The following is a 12,716-nucleotide window of genomic DNA, read 5'->3' as shown; positions in this document are numbered from 1 at the left end:
GGCAAGATTTTGATAATTAAACAAAGCAAAATGTGCTTATCAGCTGCAAAGTAGCCCTCTGCCTTCCCCCTGCATACTTATCTTCAAGGAGTTCCATGTCAGACTGGAACAGAAGGAGAATAGAAAAACAGGAGGAAACCCCACATTTGCATTTGAAAACTTGTCCTAGTTAAAACATCTATGCTGAAAAGCTTTTACTGATTCTGTGGCCCAGTTTGGGCTCTGGGAGACCAAGTCTGAGCTGCTGTCTTGAGGGAAAAGCTGTGAAACCTGATCTAAAGATAAACATGTTCCCTGGATACTGTAGTCTGACAAGTTCTTCCACAAACACACATGCTGGATTACAATGGCATTTCTGTCAGATATTCTTGTCTCCCAGGCCCTCTATTGAGGAGCTAAAGGATAAACTCCTGCAATTGTGGGAATTACTGGTTCTGCTGATGACCTGTTGGAGACTTAGCTCCTTGCAGCTGCTACCTGGTTAGAAGTTTGGGTTGGAAGCATTCTTGCCCTGTTGGGACACTGAGAGTCACCATCACTTCTGGGTCACGCATTTTACTGGAGAAATGCAATGTATTTGTCTCTTGCTATTGCAGAGAAAAGTCACCTTAATGCCTCCAAGTAGCTCCAGTCTGGGACATATTTGTACTCTATAATTCAAAGCCCAGTAACTGCAGTTGATGTTCCAGCAAACATGGCACCTCTCCCTCATGCCAGCCATAGCTCCCCTCTGGAGTGTGCCGGAACCTTGATTGTGTCTGAGGAATGAGGCGTTTTACATTGAGATGTCCACAGACTGAGAAGAGATAAGGGCTTGTGGCAATGTAATATTGCACTAACAAGCAGTCTGTGTTGAACTCAAGATACTGTCACCTGCTGGTGTGACCCCTGTCATCACAGAATCATTTACATTGGAAAATACCCTTACAATCATCAAGTCTAACCATCAGCCTTCCACTACGAGTCCACAGCCGAGCCATGTCCCTAAGCACCACATCCACACATCTCCAAATACATTCAGTGATGGTGACTCCACCACAGCCCTGGGCAGCCTATTTTATGTCTGACCATCCTTTTTCTTAAGAAATGCTTCCTGACATGCAATCTAAACTTCTCCTGGTGCAACTTGAGGATGTTTCCTTGCATTCTAGCACTTGTCACCTGAGAAAAGAGATCGACACTCATCTCACTACAATCTCCTTTCAGCTAATTAGAAAAAGCAGCGAGGATTCCTCTCAACCTCCTTTTCTGCAGACTAAACAACCCCAGTTCCTTCAGCCATTTCTCAAACATCTTGTCTTCCAGTCCCTCCAGCAGTTCACTGCTCTTCTCTGAATGCATTTCAGTAACTCAATATCTTTCTTTAGTGAAAGGCTTAAAACTGAACACAGTCTTTGTGGTGCATCACTCACCTCTCCCATCTCGTCTTCGTTCTGATTACATGTGACTGACTGATGATTTTATGATCTCTGGATCTGCAGACAAAGGCTCAGAAGTTGGGTCAGCCCAATATGCCACGTGGATAGCGTTGAGAGAAAGAGGGTGAAATGGTGTGGAAGAATGATGCGTGGAGTCTAGTGAAGATGCTGAAAACATGAATCACCTGCAGTACTATGGGGAACCACAGGTCACATGTGAATGTGGTAGGACAAAGAAGGAGACATGGGCTGCAGAGAAAGGGAAAAAGTCCCAGCTAAAAAATATTTATCATAACAAAGCAGGAAAAAAAAAAAAAGAGATGGGTCTGAACCACTCTGTGAGTCTGTAAATTGGTTGAAGATGGAGGCCTATGAAATTTTGTTCTTTGTTTCAGTTCCCTCTATTGGAAGGAGAAAGGGTAGAAAGAAACAAAGGAAAAAAACTAATGATTCTCAGATGACCATGGTCAAGGGGCAAAATTCAGAATTGCTAAAGGTTAGGTTGGACTTCAATCCATTTGAAGTGTGTCCTTTTTTGTTCTCACTGTCGGAGTGCAGCTAATTGAATTGTTTTTATTGTGTCTTTCCACCAAGCATCACTGCAGAGCAGTGCACAGATACAGAGCTAAAATGGACTTTATGCACAGCTGTGACATTGCCAGTGGAAATGGGTTTAGGTTACTGTCTTCCAAGTATGCTCCAACTGAGGGAGAGATGACAGCGTTCATGAGTTTCCAATGGAGAAATCACCATTAAGGGTTGCCCCTCTCAGCTTCCTGATAAGTGACCTTGTTGGCTCCAAAGACAGCCATCCCCATGGCTGAGATGGATGAAGTGCAGCAGGGCCTCAAATACAGTCCCTCTGTCCTGAAGTGGGTCCTTTTAGCAAGATTCTTTATGGATGCTGGAGATATGGAGTTTCGCTGACTACTGGAGCCAATCTCTTCGGCCTTTCACTTCTCCCCAACTACTGCCGTTTCCTACCTTCTTCCTGGTGATGTTTTCTTAAAATTCATCCCTAATAAAAAGTTTTCTGCATTGGATTCAGATACTCTTTCCAGTTCAATTGGCACCTCTAGGTTGGTTGAAGCCGCTATGGCACGCACAAAAAAACAGGAAATCATCTACAATGAGAAAGTAGTAGTAGAGGACAGGAAAAGCTTGGAAAATATTTGGGCCCAAGAAGCATTAGTCAAATCATAATTAAAGTGTGCATTAAAAGAAATTTTTTGAGAGATCAACGGTGATAGCTGTCTGATTTGCTTTAGAGAAGGACTGCAGAGTATGTGCAGAGTAGCTCCCAGCCAGAACCAAAACCCAACTATGGTTGTAGCCACAGCATGATCATTTATGATGTAGAGATCAGCGACTCACCAAGATCAGCCCATCATTTATATTATACACCCCAAAACCTGCTTTTCCTCACAAAATTCTCCCTCTAAATTGATGGAATGGACAAAGAGGAGAAAGAAAGAATAGGATGAGCCCTGAGAAACTGGACGTACTGGAGCACCTGTCAGCAACCAGCAGCTTTTGCAAGGCAGTGATTTATTTTAAATCAGAAGAGAAGCATTGCTGCTGTGCCTGCATTTGAGGCGAGGGCAGGGCTGACACCTATTGATTTTGTTCACATCCATGCAAGGAAACAATCAAACCTGGACTGAGTGAGGATCCTTGCCATCCCATCAATGAAGAATACTTTCTTTGGCTGGGGGAAGGCTCTCCAGAGACCAACACTCAGCGTGGGCTTGTCACTGGCAGTTTTACTCCTCGTACCAATGCTTAAAAACGCCAATAGTTTTTCTTTTGCCTCCTCTTTCTTTTGTGGTTTCAACCACCTGGCTTGTCAATTGTTTCAAGAAGAGCTAATTAAAGGCTGGAGCTGAGCCAATAAGGCACCTTCATTCTGTAGCAAATTCATTGCTTGGAAATATTCAGTAGAATAAAGATGAAAGCAAATATGGCGACACATCATATTCACAAGCTCTCTGAAAGTCCACAGCTGGTCAGGGAATTCTCCTTCAAGGAGTGCTGTCAGATGTGACTATTTGTAGCACATATAAAATTATGATGGAGAGAATAGGGCAGAGTTGGAGCTTCTGAGCTGCAGAGACCAGGAGTGGGTGATCTGTCTGACTTGGATCAGGTAAGGAACAGGGTTGGCTTGAAAAAGCACCTATAGATTTGGAGTCCTTCCTGATTCTTCATCTGACAGCAAACTCTCACAAGGAGTGCTCCCTCTGAAACATTTCTGCTCCTGCATTGTTTTCTTGTTCAATTACCATATGTGCAAACACTTTTACCCTATTGTTTCAGCATGATTACTTTTGCAGTGTCAGGTCAATAAATAAATTGAGGAGAGTGCCACTTTTATGATGAATCAAAACCTTTGGAGCCCTTGCTGCTTTTTTGACTGTACTCAATTCACACAATTGCCCACATCTGTGTGAATCCTAACTTTGCACTGAAAGGGTCACAAGTGCTTTGAGGATCTGCTCTGATTCTTTGTTCATGCCAATGACCCCAGAAAAGTTCCTCTTATCTCTGAGAAAAGTTCCTCCCATCTCTAGAGACCTAGTTATTGTACATGATGGAGGTGGAAGACCACCAACAGGCCTCCTCTGGGGCCCTTCTGCCATGAGTCTGGTGCTCAGATCACAGCTGCAAAAGCAAATGGAAAGAGTCGAAGAAAAACAAGACAAAGGCATTCAGCACCCAGAGATGGCTGTGGTTCTCCATAAGGCCTCTGTCCTCTTGCTGGGACTTCCATACTAGCAAGATGACTGACTGTTGTCCTCCTAAAAGTTAATGCAATTCTGCCAGGTAGAGCCTCACAACTATAAACAACACATTAAAATGCAAAGGAGAAAAATATAGAGGCTCCAGAACCAAGAACAAGGACAAATATGATTTCCAAATTGATTCAATAAATACGAGCAAGGAGCAGCATGCTACAGTAAGCGATTTCTCTGCACAGCTGAGATTAAGTCAGTTAGCAGGGAGGGGGATTGAGCAGGAATAGTGATGGCTGTCAGGAAGGATGCTACCAGAGAGGGTGAAGCGAAAACGTGGGTGATGCCAGCCACTAATTTGCTGCCAGTTTCTGTTTCCGATTGCTTGCTTCCCACCCACCCTCTTTGCCCAAGCTTACAAAGCAGCAGCTGTGGTCAATACCATGAGTGCTAGGAGCTCCCCACTGCTGCACCATGCTTGTCCATGTGGAGGGAGACCTACAGCTAGGGGTACCCGTTGCAGGGACACAGCAAGGTTGGTATCCTGTGGTATATTTGTGTTTGTGCAGCATGCAGGCAACATACAGTGGGATAGAGAGAGACAGAAAAAGGAGATCAACGGTGCAGCAAGACTGCAACATGCATGCATTTCCTTTTCCCCTGGCAAATAGTCATGCAGAAGGACAGAGGGAAAAGCGAGCCATTCAATCTGGGTGTTTTTCTCCATCTAAGCACAATGACCAGCCCTCCTCCATCATAACTCAAGAACCGCTCCAGTCAAGGCCTGAACTGGGGACCCCAGTAAGTAGCATCCAGCCTCCTGAAGTGCTCTGGGGCTGCATGCTACCCACTCCTGGTCCCAGCGCAGCTCTCTTGTGCAGCGTTTCTTCTCTGTCATTCCACCCTGGCCTTGGCCACGGGGCTCACCTTCATCTCCTGGGCCTCCAGCACCTTCTTGCCATCCCAAGCCCAGCTGCGCTTAGTGAAGTAGTTGACAGTGGCAAATTCAATCAGCGCAGAAAACACAAAGGCATAACAGACGGCTATGAACCAGTCCATGGCCGTCGCGTACGCCACTTTAGGTAACGAGTTTCTTGCGCTGATGCTTAGCGTGGTCATGGTGAGCACAGTGGTGACACCTGTGGAAACACAGCAGAAGACGAGGATGCTGTCAGACCATGCACTTGCACTCACCCATCCCTAGCAGGCTTGTCCTCCATCCTTCCTAGGAAAGAGTCAGCAAGAAAACTCGTCATGGCCCACAGATATGTTTGTCCCCACAGAACTGTGGGCAGGAGTCCAAGCGGATGGACAGTGGGAGTCCAGATTCTGCCTACATGGCCAGGCACACATCAGTGGCCCAAGATGCCAGAATGAGAGTCACTAGGATTTATCTTATAAAATAATCTGCAGCAAAATGCCTTTTAAAGCTTTTTTCATTAAAGCAAGCAACCACTGCTATCCATTTTCTCCAATAATATGCTTTTCAATTAAAAATGCATTAAAAACATTATAAAAATATTGACTAAATTTCACTTCCCTTAAGCTAACTCCTGGTAATTGAAGACTTTCAATAATATTGTTGGCAATACTTTCAGAGAGGAAAAAAAAAAGAATAAACAACTAGAACTCTCATTATTTTCTTAATAGCAAAGCAAAGCAATTTGGGAGCTAAGACATTTTTCACAAAGGTAGCTTTTAATTTTTCAATCAGCTCTTTCCTGCTGAATCCTAGTCGCTACTTGAAGAAACCTTTCTAATTGCAAATATCAGGATAACATAAAAGGGAATCAAATATCCTCAGGGAAGGTCTTGCCCCAGGCACTGGGAGAGCAGACACACCCCTGAGCTGGTGCAGATGTGGGAGCCCCCCTGGGGTACGGACAAGCAGTGGTGCCTGGATGTTGGCTCTGGAGGGGCAAACTGCAAATGATTCACAGGTAGTTGAGTTGGAAAAGCTCATCAGTGCATCTCTTCATGCAGGCACTGGTCCCTTTTTCCTTGTGATATCTGTCTGAGCTTTGAGATGTTGGAAACCACACCATTTTCTGTCTTAATCAAAAAAGATGAGCTAGTGGTAAGATATACCCCTTCTCTGTTTGGTGACTTTTGTGCAGTATGCTCTGTTAGGCTGTATCTGCAGGGCACTGTTATTTCTTGGAAACACTCCTTTTGGCATCAGCAGATCAGGTATAAGGACAGGTGCCTGGGATGGTGCTCCAGCACCAGGGCTCTGCCTGCCCCCTGGCAGTGGGGTATAGCAGGGGGTTTGTGTGCATGAGGTGTAAATTGTGAACTCAAGGTCTTAGCAGAAAAGCACAGAACAGTTCTGTTACATATTTGTGAAAGCTATTAATGTAAGTGCAATGCCCGAGACTTTGCCTCAGAGAGGGAATCTGAAACCAGTTGAAGAAAATAATAATATATTTACCATGTAGTTATACTGCCTCAGCTCAGGAGCCTGTTATGTGAAGGTCTGACCAGGGGCACATTAGCAACTTCAAAGGTAGTGCATTAACTGCCTCCCCATGTATCTATCCTCTTCTCAACTCAAAAGCCAATACAGATAAGCAGACACAGTCAAATACATATAATTAGATGATCAATACCTTGATTACTGTTAATATTTATGACTTGGCTTGTAGCAAAACATGGATAGAAGTATTTTTGCAGTGATATAGTGGAAGAAGCACTAGGAAGACACTGAGAGCTATTCTGAGAAATGGACATCAGCTTCATCAATGCCAGCGATTTGGAGAAGACTAGCTCTGATGGCTGGTCCTTCCTTTTTGTTTCTCAGCCATCCCCTGGAGCCTGTTTCCTTCTGTTCCCATTGGCTCTTTTCCCCCTCTGAGACCTGCTCCAAGCAGAAAATGCTGACTCAACTCATGACAGCCGATGTGTGCTGGAAATTGGGATTCTTGATAATTTGGGTTTTTCTGCCTGCTATGTATTAATAAGGCATCCCATGGAAGGAGAAACCATCCACTGGGGTCCCAAGTCAGAAACTCCCTGGAAGCCTATACACTGCCTCATCTTGTCTCCTCTCTGTGGGTGTGAACACTGGTATTTGAACCACAGATGCCACCAGCCCCATCAGCCCGGGCCAACACCCTGCAAACCCCCAGGTCACTCGGGCAAGGTGAGCTGGCTCCAGTGGGCAGTGAACTTGTCCATCTGCCAAAGGGATACTGGAGGCAGATAGTCCATTGCACGTACCAAATTGTTCTGCCCTATGAATCTAGACAAAGGGCTAAATTCCTATCATTTGCCTTTCTCTTCAGCCTGTCTGGGAACCCCACGCTCAAAGACTCACCAAAAACTGTTCTGGCGGGGACGGACTCCCTGTTCAGCCAGAAGGAGACCTGGGACAGGATTACAGTCATGATGCAGGGCAGGTAGGTCTGGATGACGAAGTACCCGATCTTCCTCTTGAGGTGAAAGTGCGTGGTCATGACAACATACTCCCCTAGGGACACAACCAGTTAGAGGCACAGATCCACTGGGTGTTCCAGGATGGGCCAACTGAGCACTAGCCCATCTCTGAAGCAACAAAGGTCTGTGTTGAGTGAACCTGCAAACTCTTAGGTTTTCTGTGACCAGCCTGAAAATATTCTGCTTTTCCTTTCTTTAATAATCTCAGAAAATAGGGCAAGTTCTGTGGTTCAAGGTCTGGGCTGTAGACCAAAAGAGCAGCTGTCTCTATTTTCCTTCAGTGCCCTATTCATCCTCTCAAAGAAATGCACCAAAGCTTTGGATATTTTGCTAGATTATTGTGCCTTTTTGTTGTGAGTATGGCTCTGCTAAGTCATTACACACAAGAGCCTTTAGCAGTTTTCTTACCATTTCAGGTTATTCATCTGTACATTTTACTACAACTTAAGTAGAGAGATGGGCCAGATATGATGACATTTAGTCCCCTGGACTCCCTACATTTCCCCAAGGGAGGTGATACGAGTTGTTACAGACAGACACTATTAAAATCAAGTGCACCAGAGAGGAAATATCCTCAAATGAGAGAACTACTGGTGCATACAGCAGAAGAAAAAAAAAAAAGGCACAGAAAAGAAAATGGGAGAAATGAGAGAAACACACAAGATAACAGAAACTATCAGTACTAAATTCAAAGGGAAAGGGAGGAGGAGCAGATGGGAGAGAAAGATGATTAATATTGGTCATTAATCAGAGGAAGCAATTGTTTGGGAGAATCTTCTATTAGCTATGATAATATTTGTGTAAGCAGATGCAGTGAAAATCACACATCATCATGTTCCACTTGCCTCCCCTGCCTGCAATGCTCTCCTGAGGGGCTGAAAAGGGATCCAAGACAAATGAACCTGCAGTACCAAGGACTAACTGGGCAAAATGGGGCAAATTTTCCACACAACACATCATTTCTAGAGAGTATGGGTGAAAACACTAAAAGCTAAACAACTTACTGCCTTATAGTGACTGCCCCAGCTGTTCCCAGCTACATTCTCCAACAGCACCATGGTGCTCGCAGCCTGCAGGTACTACCACTATCATTATGCCAAATTGTGGTATTCACAGCCCATGGGTCCATCTTGCCTTACAGTGTTCTCAACCTGTGCATCTTATGGTCCCACAAGTACCTGTGCTGGATCGAACCATCTCTGTCCCAACAACATGGCCCAGCAGGTCATACTGGTTCAGGCGAGATCCACCCTTTGCTACTTCCACGGATTTATCCTTCCCCAGGGTCCAGGTGTAGATTACCTCTGTTTTTGTGTAGGCATCTGTGGAGGAAAAAGAAGAATGAGCTCACGCTTCTGGCTGACCTAAAATACACCAAAATTAGCCTGTGGCCAAACTAATCCTTGCTATGCATTCCTCAGAGCCACATGGCTGAGTACAGCCAAGCATGGCCAGAGACCAAAGCAGTTCAGCAGCTGCTAATCAAATGAGCCAAAGGGAGCTACAATTTTGGGAAAGCCCCACCGTGACCTGACAAAGACTGGGACAGACCTGCTGGGAGTGGCTGTGAAGACAGCTAACACACAGATAGGGTTGATTTTTTTTGTTGTTTCAATTAAAAGTAAAAATTAAAAGCGTTACCTTGAGGAGAAACTCTCTCCAAGCCTCACAGCTCTGGAGGTGTTGTGCCCTTCCACCAATCTGCTTTTTCCACTGCATGATCCCATGCTTGCCAGAATGCAGGAAGCCCTCCTGGCAGTGAGGGAGGGCACTGCTGAACAGAGCTTGCCATCATATTGCAACAGGGACAGCCGGCAAGGGCTACTGGACTGCTGTAAGGGGCAGTACTGGGCTCAGAGTAAGGGCAACCTTCCACAATAAAACCCCCACATTCTCAATGCTGCAAGTCCTACAGTATCTAGAAATGAATTTTCATCACATGCTACCATGGGCTATAACACTTCATAATACTCGAGCTTCCTGTCCAGACCCACTTTGAGTACTGATCTTAGAAAGAACAAAGTTCACTATGTGCAAAATGCTTTAACAAGAATTTTTTCATTCATTTTTACAACCACCTTCTTGTATTAGGACATCTCCGCCTTGGGTCACGTCAAGCTTACTATGGAAATTTCTCATCTCCTGTTTTGTTGTTGATTGTATTCTTAGGTAACAGGATAACAGAATCAAAATGGTTCTTTCAATCTTTAATAGAATTTGAGAGCATCTCACGATGGCATTAGGTCACCAAGAAGCGGATTAAAGAAGAAATACTAGTCCTAAGAAGGTTCACAGGCGGAAACAAACTTCTGCACAAATGCACCCAATGAAGGCATTGCTGGAAAAGTCTTCCTTGGGGAAATTATAGGTTTCTTTCTGCCTACTAGTTTAGGTAGCGTAAATATCTTGGATCATAGTTCCTTGCATATTTCCATAATTAACAAGGATGCTGCCACCCCCTTTCCCCAGCAAACAGTCACCCGTCTGTGATGTCACCGTGATGCAGCACGGTCACCACGGTGACGTTTGTGACCATCCCAACCCACTCCCCACTCCTCACACCACGGGTGCCATTGCGCTCCATTCTGCTGCTGGCAGGACGACCCTGGTTGGCCGGGGAGACCGCTGCGGACAGAAATTTCTGTCAGGGCGAACAATTAATGATTCAAATGGAGACATCTTCATCAGAAACTCCTGGAGTTTCTGCTCCAAATGCTGACTCGGCAGACTCGGCTTCTCCTGTCCCACAAAGACGGGGTAAAAGAACCGCTCGGGATGCTGCCTTAGGACCGACACGAGAAGAAAACACTTCTCAGGGTTCACAGGAGGAATCCTGTGCAAAAAGACAACGGCTTAATCTTTCCACCAAGGGCTCCTGCAAAGCCCATAAGTCGTCATGCTTCTTTCTAAGGAAGCTCCGTGAAATTGTGGAAAGCGACTGCTTTCAGTCCATCTGGTGGGGTGACGATGAAAACTCCATTGTGATTGAGGAAACCCTCTTCAGAACAGAAGTGCTGGGAAGGACAGGACCTCTGCACAACCTCAACATTGGTTGCATGAAAGCTTTCGTTCGCCAGCTCCATCTGCACGGATTCTTCATTGTGGACAGCGATTTGCCCACATCTGCCTCACGGGCAAAATTCCCAGCAGGCGGAGCCGCGTCTCTTCCCAGTGAGGTACGCACTCCCCCTGCCCATAGGACACCTCTCGGGACAGGTGGGATTGGTGGCCGGTCCCACCTGAGGGGGCTGCAAGTTGGTGGTATTTGGGTTTCCAAACCCGCTTTCCTGCTTTTGAAAATCCTAAAATTTCTGCTTACTAGTTAATGTAGCTTTGTCTTTTCCAAGCTGGAAAATGGTGGCATCTAACTCTTCTCCTCTGCATTTTGCAGTTACTCTGCTACTACAACCCCAACTTCAGGAGAGAGTACCCACTTCTGCTCAGATGGTTCAAGCGAAGCGCTGGCGTATAAAGGAGAGCATCAGCTGCATTCCCACCAGAGCTGGATTTTGAGGAGGGCCCCGTGAGCAGCCCTCCGAACAGACGGCGAGGCCTTGCAGCATCAGCGGGCAGTGAGCCCGCCGGTAGCAACCAGGATGCTGCTCCTGCTGCATCTGCTGCTCCTCCATCTCCCGAACCAAATGGTCCTTCTCCATCAACGCTGGGACCAGACAGCGGAGCTGGAGGCAACAGATTTGGACATCAGCACAATTTATGCTATAGGAGATAGAGATCCTAGGTACCAACTGAACCCAGTAGAAAAGTTCCAGAAATAAATGTTCTGAATATTTTCCAGTTGTCCTGTCTCCTCATTTGACGGTGGCTCTTCCTGTGCCCAAGGGTGGGGGGTACTTCAGGGAGATGTCATTTCTCTCACCTGGTCCAAGCAATGATGGGAGCACATGGCGGGAGCGGGGAGGTAAAGACTGTGAGCTGGAGCTGCCTCAAGTACCCGATCCCGTTCCTTCTCTCTGCCTGTCCTCTCTGGCTGGATGCCACCGTGGCAGTGAACCATTCAGCTTGTGGGGATCCCTGGTGGTCATGGAGGTGAATTCGGCTGTCCTGCAAGCAGCATGCGTCTGGCAGCAGCACTGCCCTTCTGCTCACCAACCTGAGCCATGCTGAGCTTCCTGCCAGGGAGCAGCTTCCAGCTGTGGGCAGCTTGCTGGTGCAAACGCTGATTGAATCCTGCTGCAACATAATACATGAGCTCAGATTCCTTGTAGGTGGGTGCTTTGGGAATATTCTTACTGGTAGTAATCAGGGACAGCTCTCTGAGCTGCTTGTGTCAGACCTCCCAACGTTCAGAGGAGAAATCAGTAAAAAATACCCACAGGAGCCCCAAAGGGTGTTCTATCAGAAATAAGGACATCCTTCTCTAAGGCGTGTTAGTTTGCTGGCCTTAGTGTGATGTCTTGTGGCAAGTTGTTCTACATTTGTTAGGGAGTGCCTGAGAAATTTCTTCTTCATCATAGTAGTTCCGAACAGTCTAACTTCAAGAACGTATTTGGTTATGTGGCAAAGGGGCAGATGCACGTGCTAAATGTAGTGTCACCCAAACTTTTCAGCTTTCTCCTTAGTTATCTCCCAGATGGTTACAGGAAGGAAGTATCCATTTGGAAAAGTTGTGACACCTCTGTTTTCTCAGAGTCCAAGAGGGGGATTCCTGGTAGGGGCTCATTCTGTACGTGGAAGTAGTTCCTCTTCCACCTAATGCAGAGGTGCTCTCTTTGTAGGATGTGGGAGAGACTCCATTCAGAGCTGGACTAGGAAATGTATTTCTACGTTATGATAAACCAGTGGCTTAGAATTTGGTTCACAATACATTTAGCAATAAAACTGGAAGAAATGTGACTTGCACGTTGGAAAGAGAAGAGACCTTGTTTCCAGGCAGGGACAGGAAGCCCAGGCAGGTGAGCAGCTGCAAGCCAAGTAGGCTGGGAGCAGCCTTCACCTCACCAACAGACTGCAGATCCATACGTATTGTGTCCTTAGGTAACCAGATGACAGAATCAAAATGGTTCGAAAACACCATAAGATCAACAAGTCCAACATGTCCCCCCCGCGTGCCCACTAACCATGTCCCTCAGTGCCGCAGCCACACGGTTCTTGAACACCTGTGGGGACGGTG

At 46.1% G+C, this 12,716-nt stretch overlaps 2 protein-coding genes across 3 annotated transcripts in view; one reads left to right on the top strand and one right to left on the bottom strand.

The window, feature by feature from the left end:
* Positions 1–12,716, bottom strand: part of LOC100543162 (gamma-aminobutyric acid receptor subunit alpha-3) — a 58,524-nt gene that overhangs the window by 3,192 nt on the left and 42,616 nt on the right. For both annotated transcript variants that reach the window (XM_085230668.1, XM_085230669.1), the window contains 3 exons: positions 8,764–8,907; positions 7,467–7,619; positions 5,078–5,289 (listed from right to left, as the gene is read on the bottom strand). In XM_085230668.1, coding sequence (XP_085086794.1) covers positions 5,078–5,289; positions 7,467–7,619; positions 8,764–8,907 — 509 coding nt within the window. The remainder of the gene's footprint in view (positions 1–5,077; positions 5,290–7,466; positions 7,620–8,763; positions 8,908–12,716) is intronic.
* Positions 10,255–11,057, top strand: LOC109369068 (heat shock transcription factor, Y-linked-like). The gene is made up of 2 exons (XM_085230944.1): positions 10,255–10,761; positions 10,977–11,057. Exons 1-2 carry the CDS (start codon positions 10,255–10,257, stop codon positions 11,055–11,057), a joined length of 588 nt encoding a protein of 195 aa, XP_085087070.1.

Source organism: Meleagris gallopavo, chromosome 9, assembly GCF_905368555.1.
Source record: "Meleagris gallopavo chromosome 9, MGAL_WU_HG_1.1, whole genome shotgun sequence".
NCBI lineage: Eukaryota > Metazoa > Chordata > Aves > Galliformes > Phasianidae > Meleagris > Meleagris gallopavo.
The sequence above is the reverse complement of the archived record's forward strand: the minus strand, read 5'-3'. Positions and strand labels throughout refer to the sequence as shown.

Bases quoted from the DNA above. Each gene is read 5' to 3' on its own strand.
- LOC109369068 (XM_085230944.1), top strand. From the start codon at position 10,255: ATGGAGACATCTTCATCAGAAACTCCTGGAGTTTCTGCTCCAAATGCT. The intron at 10,762-10,976 runs GTACGCACTCCC...TGCATTTTGCAG, and splicing joins CCGCGTCTCTTCCCAGTGAG to TTACTCTGCTACTACAACCC.